The sequence below is a fragment of the Chiloscyllium plagiosum genome, chromosome 40, assembly GCF_004010195.1.
Source record: "Chiloscyllium plagiosum isolate BGI_BamShark_2017 chromosome 40, ASM401019v2, whole genome shotgun sequence".
NCBI lineage: Eukaryota > Metazoa > Chordata > Chondrichthyes > Orectolobiformes > Hemiscylliidae > Chiloscyllium > Chiloscyllium plagiosum.
In genome coordinates this window covers 10,704,035-10,730,896 of record NC_057749.1, presented here as the reverse complement: position 1 = coordinate 10,730,896, position 26,862 = coordinate 10,704,035, and the positions used below count along the sequence as shown (strand labels likewise).

At 44.6% G+C, this 26,862-nt stretch overlaps 1 protein-coding gene across 2 annotated transcripts in view; it reads left to right on the top strand.

The window, feature by feature from the left end:
* The window catches only part of ccdc33 (coiled-coil domain containing 33), a 274,590-nt gene that overhangs the window by 98,228 nt on the left and 149,500 nt on the right, over window positions 1-26,862 (top strand). For both annotated transcript variants that reach the window (XM_043680295.1, XM_043680294.1), the window contains exons 7-10: window positions 9,065-9,174; window positions 14,004-14,105; window positions 16,166-16,257; window positions 20,609-20,729. In XM_043680295.1, coding sequence (XP_043536230.1) covers window positions 9,065-9,174; window positions 14,004-14,105; window positions 16,166-16,257; window positions 20,609-20,729 — 425 coding nt within the window. The remainder of the gene's footprint in view (window positions 1-9,064; window positions 9,175-14,003; window positions 14,106-16,165; window positions 16,258-20,608; window positions 20,730-26,862) is intronic.

Genomic DNA, 26,862 nt, shown 5'->3' with positions numbered 1-26,862 from the left:
TGACCTGCAATCTTCTTCCCGACCTCTCCGCCCCCACCCCCTCTCCGGCCTATCACCCTCACCTTAACCTCCTTCCACCTATCGCATTCCCAACACCCCTTCCCCAAGTCCCTCCTCCCTACCTTTTATCTTAGCCTGCTTGGCACACCTTCCTCATTCCTGAAGAAGGGCTTATGTCCGAAACATCAATTCTCCTGCTCCTTGGATGCTGCCTGACCTGCTGCGCTTTTCCAGCAACACATTTTTCTGCTCTGATCGCCAGCATCTGCAGTCCTCACTTTCTCCCAGTCTTGTCAGAAGTTTATGAGTTCCTACGAGATCGCCCTCATTCTGAACTCCAGCGAATATAATCCGAACAGATTCATCCTGTCAACCTAGACATTGTGCACGAGTGTCGGGAGATGGGAATTGAAACCAAATTTGTGGCTTGGAGTCACAGGTCTGACCTTCCACAGTGCCATATCTGGCTTGTGCTTTGAATGATTATGTGGTTCAGGGGGAAAAGCGAGAGATTGGCACAGGCACTGAGTCAGAGAGATGTACAGCATAGAAACAGACCCTTTGCTCCAACACGTCCATGCCAACCAGATATCCTAACCTAATCCAGTCCCATTTTCCAGCACTTGGCCCATATCCTTCTAAACCCTTCCTATTCATATACCCATCCAGATGCCTTTTAAATGTTGTAAATGTCCAGCCTCCGCCATTTCCTCTGGCAGCTCATTCCATACACACACCACCCTCTGCGTGAAAAAGTTGTCCCTTAGGTCCCTTTTATATCTTTCCCCTCTCACCTTAAACCTCAGGTTTCTAGTTTTGGACTTCCTTACCCTGGGGTAAAGACCTTGGCTCTTCACTCCTATCTATGCCCCTCACTGATGTTCATTCAGAGAGCCAGTACAGGCATGATGGGCCAGGTGGCCTCTAACAATGCGCCGTAAGACTTCTGCGGTACTGGCTTTGGGGAGAGTTAGGTTTACTCTCTTCTGAGACAGACGGTGTTTAATTCGGCAGTTTTGGGCTTGGTGGTGGTAGTGTGGGGCGGGGTGGGGGGGGTTGGGAGGGAGCATCACACCAGCGTATTCCCTTCATAATCAGCGCATTATGCAACTGTCGGCAGAACATGATGGGAGCACTTAGTGCCCGACAACTGATTGCAGCTAAAGACATTTATTCATCTGAAAATACTCCGATTTGTGAAGAGGAAAGGAGGTTTTGTGTTCTGACGGCTAATTATGAGGGGAGCATAGGTGAAGCTGGCAGTGTGATTATAGGCTGCTCAATGACAAAATCATTCTGTCTCGGATTTAATGACTGTCAGAGCGAAACAGGGATGCGACTGCTGTTATGTGCACAGCATGGTTATTGAGATGGGGGGTGGGGGGTGGGGGAGCCAAATTACTCGTAACTGCTCAATTCTGACACTGGCCGTACCACAGTTCTTCCACGCTGGAGAATATTAAAGTCACAAAGCTCATGAAAGGTCAGCTCGTGGAATCTGTGTGCTGTGTTGTGAGGTAAACAGCATTCTCCAGTCTCAGAAACCTGTCGGCCATGGTTGTCAAATGGCACTTTGCTTTTGGTCAGAAGATGCTGGAACTGCACAGCAACTCTGTTGGAATCTGGACAAGAGCGAGAGAGAGAGAGATTTACATCTTCCTTCCTCTTTGACAAGGGCTGACTGACTGATTGATTGTCTATTATTCCCAGCATTCCAACATCCTTTCCCCTTTCCCTGCCATATGTCTCGACTCACTTGTCAATCAAAAATCAAATATATTTAATAACCCAGCCTGCACTGCTCTCTGAGAAAGAGAATCAAAAACACTAACCATCAGCTGAGAGAAAAAAAGTTCTTCCTCATTGCTGTCTGAAATGGGAGACACAAGTTTGCGAAACTGCTCCCACTGGTGGGAGATCCCCTCACAAGAGGAAACTTCCTTCCAGCATCCACCCTGTCAAACCCCTCAGAATCTCACATTTCAATAAAGTCACTTCTAAATACCAATGAGTAAAGGTGACGACCTGCTCAACCTCTCCTCCTAAGGCAAACCCAGGAATCAGCTACCTGAATCTTCTCTGAACAGCATTAAAGTACAAACAGGTCCCTTGTGAAGTTTGGGATGTGTGGATTCAAATGAAAGTACAGGGTGTCTCCTATTTATAAATGTCCAGTTTACGGATGAGATCCCACAGAGGGGTGTAATTTTATAGATCCAAAATATAAACATTTCCTGTACTTACAAATGGCTCCTTTACCTTATCCTCCATTGTGTTCTGATTTGTGTACAAATTGACTTGAATACAAATGGACTTGTGTACTAATTGACACTCACATGGACTCAGGAACACCTTTGCCAACCTGGGGGCTGCCTTTACTTCATTTTCTTTTAAAATGGGGAGCATAATGGAAAAGTCAGGGAATCATGAAGGATAGGAACATGTCCTCATCATCTGAGATTGGCTACAGTGCCCATTTTACTGACAGCAGCTAGTACTGGGCACTGTATTGAATCTGGGACCCTTCCTTTCCTCTGGGTTTTGTCCAATTTAATTGGGTACATTGAGTGGCCAACCACCTCTGGCTGAAATAGCGTGATGTGATTGTCTTTGTAGGGAAAGAGATGGAGCTCACAGCAATCAATTCAAGGCAATAATTGCACTATGTGAATGGGAACAGTGTGAAAATCTTTATGTCAGTTACAGAAACTGAACTTTCATCCTGTGTGTGTCTGTGCGCATGCATGTCTACATGTATGTATCAGTGCATGCGTATGCATGTCTGTGTGTGTCAGGACATGTGTGTGTATATGTGTGTCAGTGCACATGTATACACGCGCTTGTGTGTATGTGCGTGTCTGTATGCGTATGTATGTGTGTGTGTGTGTGTATGTGTCAGGACATGTGTGTGTATGTGTGTCAGTGCACAAGTATGCATGTGGCTATGTGTGCATATGTGTGTGTGTTTGTGTATGTGTGCACTGACCCACATTGGTAATGGGATAATACAAAACACAGGGAAATATGGTATAAATAGCAGTCTGTGCTCAGCACCTGGCCCATGGATTGAGCTGAACTCACACATGAGTAGAGAGAGAGTTGAGTTGTTTACGTGTGGCTACATTTCAGTCACCAAGTCAGCCTGCTAATCTCAGCTGATCCTCTCCTCCCCGGGTAGGACCAGCTGTTGCTTAATTCTGGTGTTTCGGCATGGCTGCGCCTGACAATGAGTTGATTATTGTTTTCCCTTCTCCCTCCTGCTCACCACCATTGACTGGCATCTGTGGGTACCACGGAGCACGCAGGTGACTCGTGCCCATCATCTGCTCAATCTGCGCACTTCTGACGTGAAGTGTTCTTCTTTGTCAGCTCTTTTTGAATTTTGACTTGCACTTTTGATTTGAAAAAAACACCCACCGATGTGTTCGCAGGACGTGGCTGTCACTGACCAGGTCACCATATATGGCCTATTCCCCATTGGCCTGGAGAAGGTGGTGGTGAGCCTGGGTGCAGTTGGGTCAGTACCACTGGGGAGCAAGGTTAAGGATTTTGACCCAGGCACAAAGGCTGAATGGCCAGTGTCGCTCTGATGAGGACGCCCTAGCAGGGGCACTTGCAGTTGGTGGCATTCCCATGCAGCTGCTGCCTTCGTCCTTCTGGGTGGTCGAGAATCACAGAATTATTATAGCACATTCTGCCCCTTGTACTTGCATCCATTCTATCCCCTACTCCCCATATCCCTGTACACCACTTCTATCCAAATAGTCATCCAATGCCTTCTTGCACACCTCAGTTGAACTTGCCTCTACCACTTTGCCAGGGAATGGTGGCTGTGGATCAAGCCAATACTGGGGGAATTTCTAACCTGTTTCCCTCCTTAGCTCCCAGTTGGAGGAAGCACGAACACACCTGTTGTCCTGGGTTAGTGCTGTTAAGGCTGTGTCAGGCATCGACAGCAGCCTGGGAGCGTGACTTCAGTGTGTGAACATGTGACTTTGACATTTTAGCATCGATTGTCATGTGACCACAAGCTACTGGACTAGCCTGTGGCAGAATAGTTACACAAAGGCGCCAGGGAAAGGGCACAGAACAACAAATTCTGTTCATGGGTAATTTAACTAATTTAGGTTGTTTTTTCAAGTTCATTCACGGGATATGGACATTGCCAGCTAAGCCAGCATTTATTACTCATGATATTTATTACCCAGAGGGCAGTTAAGAGTCAACCACATTGCTTTGGGTCTGGAGTCACATGTAGGCCAGACCAGGTAAGGATGGTACTTTCCTTTTTTAAAGGACAGATTGGTTTTTCCAACAATTAGCAACAGTCATCATGAGAGCCTTAATTCCAGATTTTAAAAAATTGAATGCAAATTCCATCATCTGCTGTTGCAGGATCAAACCCAGGTCCCCAGATGATGACCTTGCTCTCTGGAGTAACAATGTTGAGATAATGTCGCTGTGCCATCGCCTCCTCTAAATCGTTCTTGCTTGTTCTTGTACAGTTTTGTCTCAATCCTTGTTATGGACTGACTGGAGATGACCTTTTTCTGCCCGATGTTCAGAGCTATGAGTGACATGGGTTTTGGCAGCTGTCCATTTCTGAGCTGCCTGTGAAAGGTCGAGTATAAGTTATGCAAATCAGCCTTGTGCTCTGATTGTTTTTATTCTTTTGAGGCTTTTGAGTTCATTAACGTGATGAATGTCAGTGTAGGCTAATTGCAACTTTTGCTCCTTCCAATCAGTATCAGCATTAAATGTTCCCAGGTTATGTGTAGCAGGGAGTACACGTTGTGATGCCTGGGATTGTACCTTAAGGAGGGAGATGAGAGGCAAGAGTACCAAGCTGTGTCACTCTCGCTACACAACGCCTGGGTACAAATGGCCTCATTGGCTATGAGGCAAGATCAGCATTGTGTTCAGTTATTCTGTGTTTGATTATGTGAGTCTGTTTACAACTGATACTCACTGAACCTGATTGGTTACGTCTGACCGTACACTCAGAGACTAGGCAACAGAAGTTGCTGAAAATCTAGGACTGGGATAAACATAAAAGCACACGTTTTGTGATTGCAGTGATGTTTTAAAAGCTTTGTAAATGAAATCAGTTGTCCACTTAGAAACTACTGTCAACTCTGAATTTCTCTGAGAAAAATCAATCAGTATGTTCTCATATACATGTGTAAAACCAATCAGAGGTACCAAGAGCATCACCAGGAGGCAGGAGCTGCCTGGTGCCAGTAGGTGGCAGCCTTTTTGGAGATGGAGGGCGATGGTCAGTGACTTTGTATGACAGGGTCAGTTTGAGCAATCACATTAGTGGCGAATTAGTACCCACAGATTTCTTTCAAGAATCTTTTTGTTATAAGGCTTCTGAGAGTTTATGTTCAGGACAGATTGATTGAAAACAAGGCAGGTTTAGGTTTGTGTGGAACTCTATTTATTTTATGTTACTATTATGTACAACTATATACAGTAATCTGAAAGATTCCAGTATCTGATCTTACATTGTAAAGTGGCTGATCCCCTGAGCCATGATGATGTTCCATCTTTAATCCACTACTTTCTGTGTAATTAACTCTGCCCACACTGTGCTATTTATGCCCTGTGGGAAGCAGCTCCATGATATCATCGTACAGTTGCTCTAGCGAAATGATCACTGGAAAATGGTTGCAGGAAAATGATCATTCCTCTTCAGTAACTCCAGAGGATGCCCATCCAGAGAGAGCGCGGAAAAGGACAGTCCATTTATGTTTAGACTTCTATGTGGTATTGGCCTGAAGTCCATATACAATAGATGGTAGTTGTAGAGAACTATGTGCTGGCATGCACACTCTGCTTGGGCTCATGGGAAAATGAATTGAACATTGTACTTGGGAACTGAGAGGCCCCTTAACAATCTCAAGGGTGCATTAATTACAGCTGTTCACTCTCACCCTTTGAAACAACCTCCAATATTGTTTCTTTTTTATTCATAGGATGAGGGTGTCGCTGGCTGGGTCAGCATTTATTGCCCATCCCTAATTACCCAGAGGGCAGTTAGGAGTCAACCAAATTACTGTGGGTCTGGAGTCACATGTAGGCCAAGTAGATAAGGAAGCAGTTTCTTTCCCTAAAGGACATTTAGTGAACCAGATTTTTTTTTCCCAGCAATCAATTTATGGTTCTCATTAAACTCTTACTTACAGAATTCCATTGAATTCAGATTCCACCATCTGCTGTGGCAGGATTTGAACCCAGATCCTTAGAACTTTACCTGAATCTCTGAATTAACAGTCCAGCAATAATACTCTATCCATTGCCTCCCCTTCAAAATCCACCTGCTCCCAGTCTTGAACCCACATTGCATGCAGCAATCCCTTGGCAGCGTTCAGAATACACAGTAACGGCAGAGTCAATCTTAGGGTCAAGTTGAACAGTTAAACCACCCTAAGGAAAGAGGGGCCTTAGTCCTGACCTCGGAATCTTTTTGAAACAATGTTGACGCCCACCAGACTCGATCAAAGTCTTCAGTGTCAAAAGGAAATGAGCTTTTCTCTTCAACAAATCCAGAGGTTGCACAAAGAGAGGAAAAATAGGACAGTCCATTTATTTGGTGAAACATATTTCACAGCTTTCATGAAAATCCCATTTTCTGTTTTTCAGGCAACTGGAAATGATCTTAAGGTTTGAATTAAGCCCATTAAAAGCAAATCCAGCCAAAAAAGAGCACAAAAATCTGATATTACTGACCATAATGTTGAGCTTATGCTCATTAGTGTTTAGGAGAATGAGAAGTGACCTTTCTGAAACATTCAAGATTCTTAGGGGACTTGACAGGGGAGGTGTGGGGACCAGAGGGTGTCATCTCAGAAGTCACCCAGGTTTATTTGAAATCATCAGCTTTTGGAGTGCTGCCCCTTCGTCAGATGATGCCAATGGGCGCTGGTGAGATTGTCATTAAGGGCTTCATTTGACAGCAGAATAACCCTCCTGCAGAAGAAGGGTTGTACATCTCCTGATGCTGCCTGGCTCTTGCAACCTCCTGTTTGTCTACTTTGGATTTCAGCATCTGCAGGCTTTTTTTGTCTCTCTCTATCATTCCATGGCTAATCTGTTTGTCTTTCGTATTGCCACCCGACCTCCGATAAGGTCCCAAAAGGAGAAAACAGTAAAAGCTGGTGAATGAGACAGACTTGTCTGAGTCGTCTTGTATATATTAAAATGGAGAACCTGTAAGAACAGTATACCCATTTTCAGTATTACTCGTTTCTAATCATTTTCCCCTTCAGGTCTTCGATTCCCTTGCCTAACAAAAATCTTCCCTACCTTCACTTTAAAAATGCTCACTGACTATGTTCATGGGTGGCAGTGCTGCCTCATGGTGCCAGGGACCCAGGTTCGATTCCACTCTTGGGTGATGGTGTGGAGTTTGCATGTTGTCTGTGTGGGTTTCCTCTGGGTGTCCTGCTTTTCTCCCACAGTTCAAAGATATGCAGGTGAGGTGGATTGACCATGGGAAATTGTCCATAATGTCCAGGGATGTATAGGCTAGGTGGATTAGCCATGGGAAATGCAGATTTATAGGATTGGGTGTGAATGGATGCTCTTCGGAGGGTCAGTATGATATGATGGGTGGAATGGTCTGCTTCCATACTGCAGGGATTCTGTGATGAGCAGGTGTAGGCCATTTGGCCCCTCAAACCTGCACCGGCATGGCTGAATTGATTGTACCCTCAACTCCACATTCTTGCCTACCCTTCATATCCTTGACCCACTCGCTGTACCAACACTGTATCTACCTTTGCTTTTGAAACATTCAAGGACTCTGCTTCTTGAGGAAGAGCATGCACCAGGTTTATCTACAAGAACTGTAAAAACATTCCTGCAATTGCAAAATGTCTGTACTAGTGCTTAGAACTTTGCACAAGATTTTCCGCTCGATTGTCAAGAAATTCCAAGTAGCTCTCTCTCTATTCTTTAGCCACTAGTCAACTGATATTTGGAGCTAAACATGCAGACAGTGTCTTGTTATGGTTTGTTACTGATAGCATAATCTCTAATTGTGAACAGTATGTGACGTGGCTTAAAAAATCCCAGCTCGTGACCTCTGTACAGAAATCATATCCCATTCTATCTGCTCTCTCTTACTTCATAAAAGATAGAGTGAGGGGTAACTGTCCGAAGAGCATCCACCCTGTCCCATGTAATCCGGCATTCCCCATGACTAACCCACCTATCCTGCACATCCCTGGCTCCTATGGGGCAATTTAGCATGGTCTACATGCATTACTTTGGATTGTGGAAGGAAACGTACGCAGATACGGGTAGAACGTGCAAACTCCACACAGACAGCTGCCCGAAGCTGGAATCGAACCTGGGTCCCTGGCGCTGTGAGCCATTGTGCTCCTTGCCCATTTGTTCGGATGTACATTTGGAAGAGATCTGAAATGTGTTGAGTACACACCAAAAATGAGCAATTAAGAAGCAGCCTCCAGGAGCTGCATACAATTCAATGGTGTGGGCAGCTGGGACGGCAGTGGAGATGCCCAAGGCTGAGAAGGGTGGGTACTGTTGTAGAAGGTGGGACACTGGGAGGATAGCTCATCGTTGGTGGTCCTGTTCAAAGACACAGTGTCACCTGTAGACAGAACTGTGCCACTCTGCCACTTGAGGTGCCAGTTTGAATGGGGCTTTTTTTCAGAACAGAAGAGGGCCACTCCATGCCCAAAAAATCCACTGGAACACTACTTCCATTCACCTTCCTGACATCAGCCTCAAGAGGATGGAGAATACCAGTATGTGTGTGTGTGTGTGTGCGTGTGTGCGCGCGCTTAATGCCATGAATTGGCACCTTAATTGACCTTAGTGTCTATTCTGATGGGCAGGTAAGCATGGCATCCACACAACCCTCCCTGGAAGCTGGCTTGCTGAAAATATTTAAGAGGTGGGCATAGATTGGCAGACCAGGATCGCCAGTTGGTAGCACAGAATTGTCAACACATCCATTTTGGAAACCGCCATCAGTTGTGTGACTGAAAATCCATCCTATTCTCTTATTCTGTTTTCCCTCATCTCTTCACAGTGGTGATTCTGGACATTGCAGACAGCAGAACCAAGGAGCTGTTGACGAGTTACTGCATTCCTGTTGCCTACTTGCAGACGTTCCATCATTACCACGTCGAGTTGATACAGGTGGGTGGAAAAGCACTCTGTGCTAGAGTGGCATTGTGGCTCAGCGGTTAGCACTGCTGCCTCATAGTGTCAGGGACCCAGGTTTGATTCCAGCTTCTGTCTGGAGTTTGCACATTCTCCCTGTGTCTGCATGGGTTTCCTCTCAGTGCTCTGGTTTCCTCCCACAGTCCAAAGCTGTGCCGGTTAGGTGGATTGGCCATGCTAAATTCCTCATAGTGTGCAGGCTAGATGGGTTAGCCGTGGGAAATGCAGGGTTACAGGGATAGGGTGGATCTGGGTAGAATGCTCTTTGGAGGCTGGGTATGGGCTGAATGGCCTGCTTCCACACTGTAGGGATTCTGTGATCTGAGAAACAGCGGGGGAGTTCTCTCTGGTGCCCTGACCCATAGCTATCCCTTAACCACATTCACCAAAAAATCAAGATCTGACGATTTGCCTTGTTATTTTGTGGGAGCTTGCTGTGTACAAATTGCCGCAAACGTTTCCTATGCAAGAACAATGGCTACACTTCTGAACTGGGTGCACAGTGTTTTGGAATGTTGTGCGGGCACGAATGATGCAACACAAATGAAAAAGTTGTTCTTTCCCTGGCAGTAATATGATGGAAGGGTTTAATTTCAGAAAGGGCTAGCGCAAAGCAGAGAGTTTCCAGTCATGAATGGGCGTAGTGTGGTGCACAGGGGAAAGTCAGGGTTGACACTTGGAAGTGATAACAGGATTACTGCTTTTGGTCACTTCCAACAAAGAATGAACTTTTTATTTAATTCACCCACGGGATGTGGGAATTGTTGGCTGGGCCAGCATTTAATGCCCAATCCTAATTGCTCAGGGGACAGTTAAGAGTCAACCACATTGCTGTGGGTCTAGGGACACATGAAGGCCAGACCCAGTAAGGGCAGCAGTTTCCTCCCTTAATGGACATTAGTGAACCAGATGGGTTTTCCCACCAATCATTTCACGGTCATTAGATATGAATTAGGAATTAGAACCTTAAATTAAGATTCCAAATTCTTTATTGAATTCATATTTCATCATCTGTCATGGTGGGATTTGAACACAGGTCCCCGAACATTACCTGAGTCCCTGGGTTAGTAATTGAGCGATAATACCACAGGGCTGTCACGTCCCTGTATCTGCATGTGTATCCCTGATTGTAGCACACTGTTCCGGCTGAAACGAAGGTGTATCCTGCAGTCATTCCTGACGGGACACCACTCTGCCACATTGAAATGATTCCAGGAAAAGGAACCATCTGGTTTGAAAGGAAGCTTTGACCAAGTCTAAAAGAGAGACAGGAGCCAGTCTGACTCCGCTGATCCCATCCTGTACCAAGGATGTCAGTCCTTCTCCCTTTGATTATCATCTGCGCCAGTGCATTGGATCGAAAATACAGAGTTGAAACTTTATTGCTGGAACAGCACAGCAGGTCAGGCAGCAGAAGGGCCTGTGCCCGAAACGTCGAATCTCCTGTTCCCTGGATGCTGCCTGACCTGCTGTGCTGTTCCAGCAATAAAGTTTCAACTTTGATCTCCAGCATCTGCAGACCTCACTTTCTCCTCGAAAATACAGAGCCTTCATCCAAGTTTGCTTCAGCCTCGTAACTCCCAACCTTGACTTCTGTACCTTCCTCTGGTTTGACATCCTGAATCCTATCTCCAGGTCATTCCCTTTCTAGACTCCTGTAAATAATATCTGCCCTTTGGCAGTCTTGCCCCCACCCCCTCCCACCTACACTGGAACTCCCTTCCGAGCCCTTTTCACTGCAAGTCCTTACTCTATGGTCAGAGCGTGGGAGGGAGTGCATTGACTCTCCCCAACTGCTTTTTCCCTCTTCCCGGCTACAGTTCTCCCTGGTTAAACCCCTGAGGATATTTGCAAGGTTAGGGGTAGTGCAACTTGTTACTTTCATGTATCTATGTCTTTCATTCAGATGACGACCATTCTACAGTATGCCTGAGTTTCTATTCGCGAAAGGGTCTTAGAAATAATTGGAGAGGCTACAGGCTCCAACACAGCTCATGCTTTGGGTTTAATTGAAGGGACTCAATACTGATTTGTAATTATGTAACATGTTACTGTGACTTGATTGGGAAGAGCTCACTGATAATCAAGCCACCCTGCTCCATAAGGCATCACAACAATGTAGCAAAATCTCAATGAGATGCCAAAATGATGAACTTGCCTGATTCACCATCACTCAGGACAAAAACAGTTCACACCAGGTACTGCAGTAACAGAGAAAAATAACCATTTACAGTAAGGTACTCAACTTTAACAAGAACAAAGGAAGTAAAGGATTTCTAATTTATGCAACGTAATCTCTACCTCTTCAAAACTGTGAACATATGAACAAAAACACACTCAATTGCAATTATGACTGACAAAAGACAAATGGCTTAATAAGTACGATGTGGATGGAAACAAATATAGACAAGTTAACAAAAATTCCGAAGGTCAAATGTCTAGACCACAAGGTGGAAAGTTATTTTCCTCATAGTCCTTCTGAATGTTGCAATAATGTTGTTGACTGTTGGGTGATGGTCATTCTTTGATTCAATGATTGATCAGATATACTGAGGCCTTTTTCTGATATAGATTCATGCCATTAAGTTTTCTTGGGTTCCCCCCACACACAAACAGACAGACAGATGATTTCTGTTTGCAGACTTTAGATATTTTTCACTTTCAGCTGTTTCTTGACACTTGCAGCTTTTGTGGCTTAACCAATCAGAGGGCCATTTCCTGGCAGAATTTCCTTCATGCAAAAGATTCTTGGGGTTAGTCAAAGTCAAATTCTTCCCCTTACTGCTACTAAAAAGCAGCATGTATTGCACAGCTCAACAATATCCAACATGGGTGGCATGGTGGCTCAGCAGTTAGCACTGCTTCCTCACAGCACCAGGGACTTGAGTTTGATTGTCGCCTTGGACGACTGTCTGTGTGGAGTTTGTACATTCTCCCTGTGCCTCCTCTGGGCGCTCTGGTTTTAGATTTAGATTAGATTAGATTACAGTGTGGAAACAGGCCCTTCGGCCCAACAAGTCCACATGACCCTGCACATCTTTAGATGGTGGGAGGAAACCGGAGCACCTGGAGGAAACCCACGCAGACACGGGGAGAACGTGCAAACTCCACACAGTCAGTCGCCTGAGGCGGGAAATGAACCCGGGTCTCTAGCGCTGTGAGGCAGCAGTGCTAACCACTGTGCCGCCGTGCCATCCCACAGTCAAAGGATGTGGATGTTAGGTGAATTGGCCATGCTAATAGTGTTCAGGGATGTGTAGATTAGGTGCATTAATCAGGGGAAATGTAACGTAATAGGGTAAGGGAATGGGTCTAGGTGGGATACTCTTCAGAGGATCAGTGTAGATCCAAATGGCCTATCGGGATCCTATAATCTGTAATAAGTCACGAAACCCCCTCAGTTTTCCAGTCCAAGTTCCATTTCAGTTTAAAGGAGCAAAAACTGAGAGTTGGACCTGCCTTTACATAGCAGACTGAGGAGGAAGCATGTGTAGCAAAGAATCACGTGATTCAGCTCCACATGAGCCTTCTCCAAGTGAAGCTCATCCAACCCTTTCTGCACATCCCTTTATTTGTGGGACGCTTGTGGTACAGTGGTAGTGTCTCAGCCTCTGAACCAGGAGGCCCAACTTCAAGTCCCATCTGTTCCAGAGGTGCGTCATGTCATCTCTGAACAGGTTGATTAAAAGTATCTATCCCCTAATTGTCTGTGCACCATGAATGTATCCAGCTTCCCCGTGAATGGACCATTGTTCCTCATCTCTATTGCTGCAGAATGAGTATTAGTGGCCACATGGTGACTGAAGTCACCTTTGAGGCCCATCCTATGTATTTCTGTTGAGGGAGTATTGTGTCCATTCTTGGTCTCTTTACTTGAGGAAGGATGTGGTTGGACTGGAAGTAGTTCAGAGGAGGTTCACCAAGTGTGGCGATTGAATACCTTGGGCATGTACCCGTTGGAGTTCAGAAGAATGAGGAGAGACCTGTTGAGGGATTTAATATGCTAAAGGCGATTGCTAAGAAGGGCATTGAACAGATGCTCCCCCTTGTGGGGCAGTCTTGAATAAGAGGGCGTGGATATAAAGTGAGAGAAGGTCGTTTCAAAACTGAGATGAGGAGAAACTACCTCTCTCAGAGGGCTGTGAATCTGAGGGACTCACTGCCCCAGAGTGCATTGGAGGCAGAATAAACTGAACTTCAAGAAAGCAATAGATATGTTTCTGATGAAAAGCAGGGTAAAGGGGTATGGAGAGCAGGCAGGAGAGTGGAGTTGAGACTGGGATAAGGTCAGCCATAGGAAGGCCTAGTGATATTATCACTGGAATGTTACTCCAGAGACCCAGATAATGTTCTGGGGACCCGGGTTTGAATCCTGCCATGGTAGATGGTGGAATTTAAATTGAAGAAAATAAAAATCTGGAATTAAGAGTCTAATGATGATCATGAAACCGTTGTTGACTATTGGAAAAACCCATCTGGTTCACTAATGCCCTTTAGGGAAGGAAACTGCTGCCATCCTTATCTGGTCTGCCCTACATGTGACTTCAGACCCACAGAAATGTGGTCGACTGTTAAATGCTGGCCTAGCTAGTGACCCCATCATCCCGCGAATGAGTAAATAATCATGTACAAATGGCAGAGTGAGCTTGAAGGGCTGAATTGCCTACTCCCGTACCTCATTCCCATGTTCCTATCAGCCTGGGTAGACACTATGTGGGCTCCTTTCATTACTAGGGTAGGGACCAGTTGCTGTGTGTGTGTGTGTTGATGCTGATTGTGTCTCTCCTTCTGCCCACCAAACGCAGCCCCTTCCCAGTGTTCCTTCGGGCACTCGACTGTACATCACCATCGTTCGGAAAGCCAGCACCATCCCTCGTCAAGAAGGCTTTACTTTCACTGGCCTGGAGGTACGACCCAGACATAAATACACTGCTTCCTTCAGTTTTAAAAAGGATGTAATAGGAAAGAATTCTGGAATGAATCTCACTGGGGCTACAGGGCGGGGGTGGGGGTGGGTGGAATCTCTCCATTTGTACATAATAATGTTCCCTTTCAAAAGCGACCTTACTTGCAGATGCAGTGACACTAAACGTTTATTAAGAAAGCCGAAGAGAACAGCTGTCACTCACAGGATATTAATATTTATGTATGCAGATAGAACGTTTTCAATGCTGCTAATTGCTCTGATCCTGAAAATGCAATCTGGGTTATTAAAATACGTCCAGCTAATGTGCTGACCTGGAGTTAGCGTCCTTATTTCCGTGAAGTGTTTTACTCCTCAGCTCAAAAAGTCCATTACTGGCTGCTATGAGGATGGTAGTGGGAAGAACGTGAGGTGAGCATTTATGTGTAATCTGGAACCGGTGCACACATTGTGATTTCAGACCCTGCCCCACTCCTCAACTCCTCACCCATGTTTGGATACCATGGCAACCAAATCATTCAAAACGTTACAGATTCCGTCATCGGGTTCACTCGACTGAGTGCTTCAAGTGTCCTTTCTCGACCTATGGTGATGTGCCCGCTATTGACGGCACTGGGTGCTGCACCAGAGGCTCTCTCCTCACGGGGAGATGGATCAACCCCGGGATGAATTTGGGAAGCTTTGCCCACTGCCGCTCTGCCAATTAAGCAACAGGAATTCTGAGGAGAGATCGAAATGCCTTTCCCATGCACCGACTCTTGCCAGAAGTGAACTCACCATGTCCATTCCCCTGGTACTTGTCAAGACAAATGTGTCCCTTGCTGTTTTCCCTGTGTGCCGGTCAGTTGTCTATATCCCATGCTCTCTTCCCAACTCACCACTGGTTGGAATTGGGGTCTGGCTGGAGACTGAAAAAGAGAATTCCTGCTATACTTGTGCCACCATCGGTGCCCATGCCATCCAGAGTGACTGGCCATCCTGGATTCAATGCAGCCTCCCAAATTTGAGGCAGTTTTTCCGACTCCGGGGATTGTTGCCGCCGGTACAGATTTATGGGAGAGTGGAATTTGTACACCGTCCTGGTGGGTCTCTCCTACTGTCTGGTCTCAAACACCTCTGCCTGGCTCCCACAGCTTCACCGAGCCTCCTGTCCTGTAAGTCTTGCCAAAAGCAAACTTAATCTCATCCCTCACCAGTCCACGTTCCTTGTCATGTGCCTTTTGTAATTTTCCCTGTGTGCTGGTCACGCTGATATCTTCAGTTTCTTGGCTCCACTCTCTCTATTTCCCTCCCTACACCTCTGTGTCTGTCTACCTGTCTTTCTTCCTTTCAGACACTCCATCGAACCTACCTCTTGTGCCAAGCTCTGTGTCCTGGTCTCTTCATTTTATTTCATTGTGCTCCCACATTGGGGTGTTTCTTTGAAGGGGTTAGATAAATATATTGTTGTTCTTGTTGAACATACATGGTTAAGATGGGTTTAGACCTGAGGTAAATGGTTCCTCTAAATGGCACTGGTGAGCATACAAAGAGGCCATTTAGTCAAGGTTTTATGCCAGAGTTTATGTCCTTCCTCCCTTCTTTGTTTCAATCAACCACCATCTCCTCAATTCTTTTCCCCCTCAATTGGAGGAAGAACCGCCTCCATGGCAGACATGGAGCCTGTCTAGTTTCCTATCCAAGAAATACAGGCCACAGTTTGGGTAAGAGATTATTAATCTGGTTTGCTTTTCCACAAACGTTGAATGACCTTCGGTGAAATTCCAGCAATTTCAGCTTTAACTCCAGTAGTGACGAACTCTCTCTGGTGTTCTGAGCACAGTATTTGGAAAATGGTGCTGTGGCTTTTGTCCACTTGAGGCTACCATATGCAAGTGTACCAGCAGAGGGAGTCTGCCAGGAAAAGGTAATAATGGAATCAGTTCTAATTCTGAATGACTCTGGCTGAATATATAACTGTTTCTGTTCCAAGAAATTCACAAATTGAAGGGGATTTTGCGTTGACTGAGGGAATACTAATAAGTGGTTTCATGTTCCTTTCAGGTTTTGCTTCGAGGTATAGAGAATCCATTAAAGGATCCTGTAGGCCCCCTCCTTGCAGTGGCTAGAATAGTGCCTGATCATGAATCCTATGAGTAAGTGTTTATGCTGCAAAAACATCTTACACAATTCTTAGGGTCTGTAAAGATCCTTCTCGGATTGGACACCATGAAATGCCCTGTGATGCTTTCTCTAGATGGAGTGTAACATTGATCACATGGTGATACGGCACAAAACAGGCCATTCACCCAATCATTCCATGCTAATGTTCATTCTCCAGTCAAGCCTCTTGGCATTCAAAGTTTGGGAGAAGATTTGTAGCTCGGGTGCTTGTTGTTGTGGTTCTGTTCGCCGAGCTGGGAATTTGTGTTGCAGATGTTTCGTCCCCTGTCTAGGTGACATCCTCAGTGCTTGGGAGCCTCCTGTGAAGCGCTTCTGTGATGTTTCCTCCGGCATTTATAGTGATTTGTATCTGCCGCTTCCGGGTGTCAGTTCCAGCTGTCCACTGCAGTGGCCGGTATATTGGGTCCAGGTCGATGTGCTTATTGATTGAATCTGTGAATGAGTGCCATGCCTCTAGGAATTCCCTGGCTGTTCTCTGTTTGGCTTGTCCTATAGTAGTAGTGTTGTCCCAGTCAAACTCATGTAGCTTGTTATCTGAGTGTGTGACTACTAAGGATAGCTGGTTATGTCATTTCGTGCCTAGTTGGTGTTCATGGATGCGGATCGTTAGCTGTCTTCCTGTTTGTCCTATGTAATGTTTTGTGCAGTCCTTGCATCGGAGTTTGTACACTACATTGGTTTTGCTCATGCTGGGTATCGGGTCCTTCATCCTGGTGAGTTGTTGTCTGAGCGTGGCTGTTGGTTTGTGTGCTGTTATGAGTCCTAGTGGTCGCAGTAGTCTGGCTGTCAGTTCAGAAATGTTTTTGACGTATGGTAGTGTGGCTAGTCCTTTGGGTTGTGGCACGTCCTCAATCCGTTGTCTTTCCCTTAGGCATCTGTTGATGAAATTGTGGGGTATCCGTTTTTGGCGAATACATTGTAGAGGTGTTTTTCTTCCTCTTTTTGCAGTTCTGGTGTACTGCAGTGTGTTGCGGCCTTTTTGAACAGTGTCTTGATGCAACTTCTTTTGTCTGTGTTGGGGTGGTTGCTTTCGTAGTTTAGGACTTGGTCTGTGTGTGTGGCTTTCCTGTATACCTTTGTGGAGAATTCACCACACGAGAGAGTACCCTCTCCATTTGATCAAAGACCTCTATTGGGTCCCTTTCAAATCTTTATTCAAGAAACAGAGGACTCAGCCTCCAGATCCTTTCTTTTTATCTAAACCCATGTATCCTAGCAACCTTCTTTTCTCTCACTGCTGCGTTCATGTCCTATTCGCAATACGGGGAGGAATGCTCCCCTGAGCTGGGTTTGGAAGTGGCAGGAGAGAGGGTGATGGTTGATGGGGACCTGTCTCCTTCCTGGCTCGCCCCAATTCACTCTGCCGTGGGAAAGCCCGTGAACAGTTCATGGGAGTGGGCCGATTGGTGCCCATTTAAGGGACCCATCTTTCTGCTGTTGGCATTAACCCATTAGTGGTTGGGGTACTCTCCGCAGAAGGAGCGCAGGAACAAAATATCTCCGGGGTGGGGGGTTGTGGGGGTTGGGCCCCATTCAAAGGCAATTGTTGCCTGATTGCGGCTTCTGGAAAGGGTTGGGCAGCTGAAAAACTGACCTTGCTACCAAATCTCCCCAGATTACCAGACCCTCAAGATCCCTATTCTACCATCCTTCACCTGTGGTCTGAGTCCTTCTTCAATCTAGGACCATAGAGGGGGGGGGGGAGGGGGAGCATATTACCAACAGCAGCCAAAACCTTTCTAGTGGCGCTGCTGAGCACAGAGGAGCTGATTGGTTGACACCTTTCAATGAGCCGGTTTCTGACGTCCACCCCTGGATAGGTGCAGATGAGGTTGGGGTTGGGTCCTTGACGCCAAGGACAAATATCCACTGCTGACCTGCCAAATGCCTGAATGACAAAAGGTACGATGAGCTCTCTTGAACAGTGGTGATGGTGGGGATCTCCTGTGTAGGCCTGTGGTGAGCAGAGCTGCATTAATGCTCTGACTTATTGGTTGCTTGTTGCAGGATTTAAGCAATGCTAAAAGAACGTCACATTCAGATCTTTTTGTCCCATAAGTAGGAGTAGGATGCAAGAAGCCAGACCTCGAAAGAGAGTATTTACATTCTAACTTTAAGTTCTTACAGTCTAGTCCTAATTAAAGCAAGACTTCATATCTCTTTTTAGCAATGGTTATGGCCTCCAAATATGTTCTAATCAAGGTTCAATACTGGTTTTGTACAAATCACTAATTTTCAAACATGTTCCTCCAGAGAGTAAAGCCTCATAGTTTGGTTTGTTTTTCTTAACCTGTAGTACAATATCTCTTTGATATATTTGTAAGATTCCAAGAATTGCAAGGTTCCTTGGTTCCTCTATGCTGTCTGGTCTTGCACCTCCAGAGACGTCAGTGCTGACTGATATTGAGATCCCTCACTGACCCGCCAATACTTACAGACCCATTTCTGATCGCTGGATCCTTCTTGCTGTAGTTCTGTTGGACTGGTGCTGGTTGGTCATGGAACCTGGGCTCATTATGGTCGGGTTGGTGCTCATGCTTCCAGTGATTGCCATGGAGATTGGTGGAGCTGCAGTCTGGACTATGACTATTGCTGCCAGTTAATTTTTTAAAAATCACTTCACTTTATTTAACCAGGACTAAGGATCGTATCCAGATTATATCTTTATATCTCACTGTCTTCACTTCTCTATCTATTCCCCCTCAACTCTCTCCCTCAAACACACAGTATGTTCTCCTTTTTTCTCTTTCTTTCACTTTCTCTCTCTCCCCTACCTCTCTCTTTATCTTTTTCTCTCTCTTCTCCTTTCTTTTTGCCTTTCCCACCCTCTCTCTCCATCTCTTTCTCTTTTTCTCTATCTCTCTCAATTTTCGTCTCTTTCTTTCTCTCTCTCTCTCTCTCTCGTTATTTGTCATAGATCCTGATAGCAGGGCTTCAGTTGGGAAACCAGCCATGAGGTAAACCCCAGGCAAGGATCCAAGCTGTTAGTCATTACTTATTAATCTATCCCAAGTGCTTTGTTAGTCTTCCCACCTTTGATGGGACTTAGCCCTTCACCTAAGTTTCTCAATTAAAATCAATAAACACAGCACAGCCTACTTTGTGAGGCTCCATTGTATTATTTATGATGTCTTCCTGTGGATTGATGCGTATTCATTGAGAAAGCCAGAGCCCATCAAAGCCTAGTGGCAAGATAGAAACCCTGAGTAGATCAATAAGTAATAGTGGCACAGCTTGGTTTTCATTGGCCTGAATTTAAGCCCCAATATCAGGAGAGACAGCTTCATTTCCCACTAGGAGTGAAGGAACATGGGGGTTGAGTTAACAAGCATCAGGATTGTAACGCCAGCAGGACTGGGAACAGTCAATATAACAATGAAATGTGAACCACACAGAGGGAACTTATAGGAAAGCTAACAATGGGGTGTGGGGAGAGTTAGTATTCCAAAGTATGGTGGATGTGCAGATATTAAATTTTTAAATTAATTTTACATCAGTGACAGGAGGAATATGCTGATAATCAAGTCTCATTACTTCCCATGAATAACACCCTTCGTACAAATGTGCTGATTCAGTCTCCAAAATGGCAAATTATTTCCTTTACTTCTTACTAAAGAGACTTTCACCAAGTTTCTTTAGAGAAATGAAAAATAATCTGTGGTGAAACTGGTTAACATCTAAAAACTGTAATCTGGAATTAGAACTAAAATTCTTTTTAATCCCACACAGATACAGATACACACACACGCACACACTCTCTCTCTCTCACTCACATGAGCGCGTGCACACACTCTCTCTCACATGAGCACGTGCATACACATGCATACACACACACACGCACACTCTCTCTCTCTCTCACTCACATGAGCGCGTGCACACACACGCACACACTCTCTCTCTCACATGAGCACGTGCACACACACACACACACTCTCTCTCTCTCACTCACATGAGCGCGTGCACACACACGCACACACACAAGGCAACAAAGACTCTGCAGCTGATACTTTAAAAGGGCAAAAAAAGACACCCTCACTGAATGGCACACGTCTGCTCTTATATCTTATGATCTTACGTCCTTCCCTAAAAGATTTTAATGAACCAGAAAGATTTTTACAACAATCAACATTTGTTCTCATGATCACCATCACTGAGACTAGTGTCCAATTCCTGAATTATGAAGTGAATTAAAGTTCCACCAGCTCCTCTTGTGGGATTTGAACCTATATCCTATAAAGATAAGCCTGAGCCCCTGGATTACAAATAAATGACCACTTTGCCACCATCTCTCCTTATTAATATATTCCTTTTTTTTTTAACCAGAAATGCAATATTGATGAAGAGTCCCTGGCTGGCTGGCATTAATGCCACTGCAGTAAACCATCCAAGTCTGCACCAGTCCTTTTTTGATGTTCCTCATCACGCCAGCCAAGGTCACCCCCAGGTAGGCGAAAACACACGGGCACTTTAACTGGTGACACAACGTCAAGAGGCCTGGTGGGTCAGGGGCGGTTCAGTAACTTCCCATTTCCTGTTGTGCTTTTACAAACACAACCACCTGGAATTTCCAGGAACGGTTCAGTCCTTCCTAGAAAAGCCCATTTGCAGGGAACTTGCAACTTTTTCTGCTGGGTCTTTGAATTCTTCAATTTCACATTGATTGCTGTGTCGCTGAGTCCTTTACTGAAACTCTGAAATACTCTTCCTGAATCCTTCTGCCTCCTTCATTCCTGAAAACACTCCTGTTTGATCAAGCTGTTAGTTAATTCCTTCTCATGCTGGCTTGGGGTAAACTCTTTTCCTGTACAGGTCATTCTGCTATAACTTGCTTTTCGTCAATGTGTATTTGCTGTAACTCAATTGACAATTTATTTCTAAGTCGCAAACTTTTAAAACATATATTGGCTGTAACGCCAATTACATCGCCTTCACTTTAAACGCTGTTTCTAAAGCACCATTTTTCTATAATGCGAGGCTTCACAAGAATACAACCATCGCGTTGTAGAAGAACTGACTGTAAATTTCCTTCACAAGCACCTCTAAATGTTGTACTTTATTGAAGGTACTGTATTAAGCACCATGACTTTACTAAGACAATCCCTGCAGTTGCTGACCAGCTCTGTGAGTGTTGAAATGGCAACATGGAAACAGGAGAAATTCCCAAGATTAAAACTGAAAAGAACTGCAGATGCTGGAAATTGGAAACAAGAACAGAAATTGCTGGAAGAACTCAGCATCTGTGGAGTGAAATTAGAATTAATGTTTCAGGTCCAGAGGATGGTGTGTGTATGGAATAAGCTACCAGAGGAAGGTGGGGGAGGCTGGTGTAATTACAACATTTGAAAGGCTTCTGGATGGGTATACGAATAGGAAAGGGTTCGAGGGATATGGGTCAAATGCTGACAAATGGGAGTAGATTAATTTAGGGTATCTGGTCGGTGTGTACGAGTTGGACCGAGGAGTCTGTTTCCATGCTGTATAACTCTATGACTAAGGGTCATTGGAACCAAAACGTTAACTCTGATTTCTCTTTACAGATGCTGCCAGACCTGCTGGGTTTTGCCAGCAATTTCTGTTTCTGTTTGTGGAATGTTTAAGATGTTATATTTATTGGTATCAGTGCTGCTAGCAAGCTATAGTGTGCTTGTGTGCACCATTTGTAATTCCTTGTGTAGATTCATTGCCACTAATCCTTCTCCTCCTAAATACTAAATTGACACAGTCTTAAGAAACAGGTTTATTATGTAGTACTTAATAGCTGATTGTATTGCTACTAAGATAGATGAGAGCCTAAGGCTTGTAAAATTGCAGACTTGAGTTTAGAGTAAGTACACATTACTGGTACTGAAACATTCTGATATACAACTTAGAGAGAATGGAAGAACTGATGAGCTCCTCCCAGGTAAAAGCAAAATACTGCGGTTGTTGGAAATCTGTAAAAACAACACAGAGAATGCTGGAGACACTCAGCAGATCCAGCAGCCTCTGTGAGGTAACATTTCAAGTTGGGGAGAACTCTTCTTCAGAGTCTGAATTGAGTTGAATTTATTGTCACGTGTACCAAGGCACAGTGAAAAGCTTTGTCTTGCGAGCAATACAGGCAGATCACAGAGTTAAATAGCATAGAAAAGTAAATAGTAGATAAACAGCGGCAAAAACAAAAACACAAGGACAGGTGAATGTTAAGAGTTTGTGAGTCCATTCAGTATTCTAACAATAGTAGGGTAGAAACTGTTTTGAAACCGGCTGGTGCAGGTGTTCAAGCTTTTGTACTTTCTTCCCGATGATAGAGGTTGTAAAAAAACATTGCCGGGGTGGGATGGATCTTTGAGAATGCTGGCAGCCTTTCCTTGACAGCGAGCCTGGTAGATGGATTCTATGGAGGGGAGGTTGACCTTTGTGATTGTCCGGGCTGAGTTCACCACTCTCTGTAACCATCTCCAATCTTGAATGGTACAGTTGCCATACTAGGTAGTGATACATCCAGACAGAATGGTCTCGATGGCGCACCGATAAATGTTGGCAAAAGTATTCGCCATCATACCAAATTTCCTCAGCTGCCTGTGGAAGAAGCGACGTTGTTGGGCCTTTGTAACCAGTGCAGCCACATGAAGAGTCCAAGAAGGTTTGTTGTGGATGACCACTCCCAGGAGCTTAACACTCTCCACTCGTTCCAATGTGTAGGGGGGCATGAGTAACATCCTGCCAAAAGTCAATGATGAGTTCCTTGATTTAACCGGCATTGAGAGCTCGGTTGTTTTCAATGCACTATTTTTCCAGGTCTTCCACCTCCTGTCTGTAGTCTAATTCAGACCTTCAGACAAAGTTAACTTTGTTTCTCTCCTCACAGAAACTGCTAATTTTCTTCAGCATTCTCTGTGTTTGTTACAGCTGTCTTTTGTAATTGGAAATTATTACATGATGTTAATTAACAATTTCAGGTACTAGTCCAACAGGTTTATTTGGAAGTACTAGCTTTCCAAGTGCTGCTCCTTCGTCAAGTGTTCATCAGGAGCAGCGCTTCGATAGCTAGTGCTGCCAAATAAACCTGTTGGACTATAACCTGGTGTTGTGTGATTTTTAACTTTGTATATCCCAGTCCAACACTGGCATCTCCAAATCATTTCAGGTACTAATTGTCTTCTACAATGGAAGGCTTTGCAATCTCATCCAATTGAGGGCTCGGGTTGAAATGCAATCAGCTGACCCGCGGCAACCCAATGTGTTCAAATTGAAGGAGTGAATGAGAATTGAGTTGGTGCAAGGCACTGGCAGTGTGGAGTTGTAACTATTTTCAGCCTACTCTGCAGGTCGGTCCTGCACTGAATAGATGTCTGGGCTTTGACCCATCATATCCGAATCACAAGGTGATTAAGGACAGAAGGCCGTTGAGCATTGATTGGTCAAATGGCAGTGTAACTATAGAGTCAAGATTAGAGTGGTGCTGGAAAAGTACAGCAGGTCAGGCAGCATCCAAGGAGTTCTGCAAAACCTAGTCTGGGACTTTGCAAATGCTGCATCTCACTCAGGGCTCAAGTGTAAACTTCACTGAGGGAACCAGAAACCGAAGCATTGTAAAATAGGGTACATATGGTCACAGTCTTGTTCCCAGATGCTCTTTCCATCGGGTTTATTTGAAGTAGACCCTTGCATTTAGTGACACCAGTCTCTTAATGCCCAAGGGAGGTTTGCAAATATTATTGTTCTGTTGGTGTAGCTCTGACTGGGTAATTAGCAAGTTGTTGATGAATGAAACCAGTGTTCAGCCCCAGCTTGATTGGATTGCCGACTGTAGTTGCTATCATTGTCACTTGAACGCAGATGCTCCTGTATTTTAGCCTTTTACAAGTGCACTGCCACCAGTTCCAAGCACTCGTGTAAGTGTTGCTGTCTGCTCAGCAAACATGAGGATTTAGATGCTGCTCTGTCACCGTCTGTTATTGTACAGTGCAACATTGTCTTTGCTTCCTCATGCATCTTTCAGTAGGATTAGACTGACAGCAGTCAGCAACCTAGACCAGTGGTTTTTCAACCCTTTCATTACCACAGCAACTTCAATGATGCAAACAATTCCACTGCACTGTTACTTTTCTTTCAGCAGAGTTGATTGCTCATAAACATTGACTTATATATAGTCTTCCTGGAGAGGTTTACACATACCGTGTACAATAAGCTAAATAAGGATCAAATGCTCCAGCAAAAATACATTGTATTTTATTGTGAGCACAGACCCATTTTCAAAATCTGCTCAACCCAACTATATCTAACAGAGGTGCTGCATTTTGGAAAGGTAAATTGGAACAGGACTTACACACCTAATGGTAAGGTCCTGGGGAGCATTGCTGAATAAAGAGACTTTGGAGTGCAGGTTCATAGTTCCTTGAAAGTGAAGTTGCAGGTAGATAGGATAGTGAAGAAGGCATTTGGTACACTTGCCTTTATTGGTCAGTGCATTGAGTATAGGAGTTGGAAAGTTATGTTGTGGCTCTAGGAACACTGTGTGCAATTCTGGCCTCCCTGTTATAGGAAGGATGTTGTGAAACTTGAGAGTGTTCAGGAAAGATTTACATAGATGTTGCCAGGATTGGAGGATTTAGGCTATAGGGAGAGGCTGAAAAAGCTGGGGCTGTTTTCCCTAGAGCTTTGGAGGCTGAGGGGTGACCTTATTGAGGTTTATCAAGTCATGAGGTGCATGAATAGGATAAATAGACAAGGTATTTTTCCTGGGTTGGGGGAGTCCAAACTTAGAGGGCATATGTTTAAGGTGAGAGGGGAAAGATTGAAAAGGGACCTGAGGGGCAATGTTTTCATGCAGAAGGTAGTGCATGCATGAAATGAGCTGCCAGAGGATGGTGAAGGCTGGTAAAATGACAACATTTAAAAGATGTCTGGATGGGTATATGCATAGGAAGGTTTAGAAGGATATAGGCAAAACACTGGCAAATGGGACTAGATCTATTCAGGATATCTAGTCAGCACTGATAAGTTGGTCCAAAGGGTCAGTTTCCGTGCTGTATATCTCTGTGACTCAATGGGTCTAATTCATGGCCTAAATCTGTTCCTTACACATTGCATTTCGTTCAGAGGCACGTACTAAAGCTCACTTTTAATTAGGTGATGAATTTTATTGACTTTTATGAATCGTAATTTTGAGTAGGTAGAATGTTGTTTAAGATGAAATGATGTTTGTTTTACGTTGGTTTTCATTACCTTTGTCACGGTGCACTAGGACAGTTCTCCCAGTGCACCAGTAGAAAACCGCCAATCCAAAACCTGAGCAGGTTTTATTTAGTTTTTAGTGTTTGCAATATCTATAAGAACTTTCTGTCCATTACTCGCCTTTGCAGCCTGACAAATTCTAGCCACAGCTCAGGCTTCCAGATGTCTTTATGGCTTTGGTTTCTTTTCTCTGAGTCCACACCCAAGCTAAACCCACTGTGATCAGGCAGTGGCCTAGTGGTAATATCACTGGGTAAGTAATCCAGAGGTTCAGGTTAATTCAGGGTTCAAATCCCACTAAGGCAACTGGTGGGATGTGAATGAATAAATCTGAGATATAAAGCTAATGGTGACTATAAATCACCTGATGACAAACACCTGATGAAGGAGCGTTGCTCCGAAAGCTAGTGTGCTTCCAATTAAACCTGTTGGACTATAACCTGGAGTTGTGTGATTTTTAACTTTGTACACCCCAGTCCAACACCGGCATCTCCGAATCATAAATGATAGCAATTCTTGATTTGTGAGTCTGTGTTTTCCAGAAGTTTTCAATTTATCATTGACATAAGAAACGTCCTCAGGAGGAGACATAAAACCCAAGATGTGGGCCATTTGGCCCATTCTGTCTGTGCCAGGTCTTTGAAAGAGCTGTGCAGTTTAGTCCCATCTCTTCCCTTTCCCCAAGAGCCAGCAATTTTGAATATTTATCTAGTCTCTTTTTGAAAGTTATTGTAATTGCAGTTACCGCCCTTTCAGGCTGCATGTTTTTTAATATGTTTGATTTGACTCAAAACAAAGCAGAGTTGGCTCAAAGGGCTGAATGAGCCACCCCTGTTCCTAATTTCTAAGTTTGCAATAGGTTTTATTTCCGAAGCTTCTAAAATATCTCTGCACTCACGCTTATGGTTCAGCTTCTAGTGACTTTGCTGTGAGTCCGTGCCCAGGCTGAATCAGTCAAGCCCAGTGAACGTAGATCAGTTGCCAGACTCTCATAATCCATCAAAGAATAACTGAACACCACAAGATAGTGATTTCCAGAGCATCGTAATTCCTTGTGTAAAACAGTCAGGAATCAGATGTTTTTAATTTTAGCTTCAGATTGAATTGCTATAAGGAAGCGAAGAAATAGTGGAGTCGCCCCTTCCCCAGTTAAATTATAGTTGAGTGGGTTCTGAGGCAGCTCACTACCCCTTTCTTGAGCACAGTTGGGGACGGGTAATGAATGCTGGTCTAGCCAATGATGCCTACATCCCACAAATGAATAAAAGAATTTAGAAGTCTCACAACACCAGATGAAGTGTCAGGTGACAAAGGGGCAGCGCTCCAAAAGCTTGTGATTTCAAATAAACCTTTTGGAC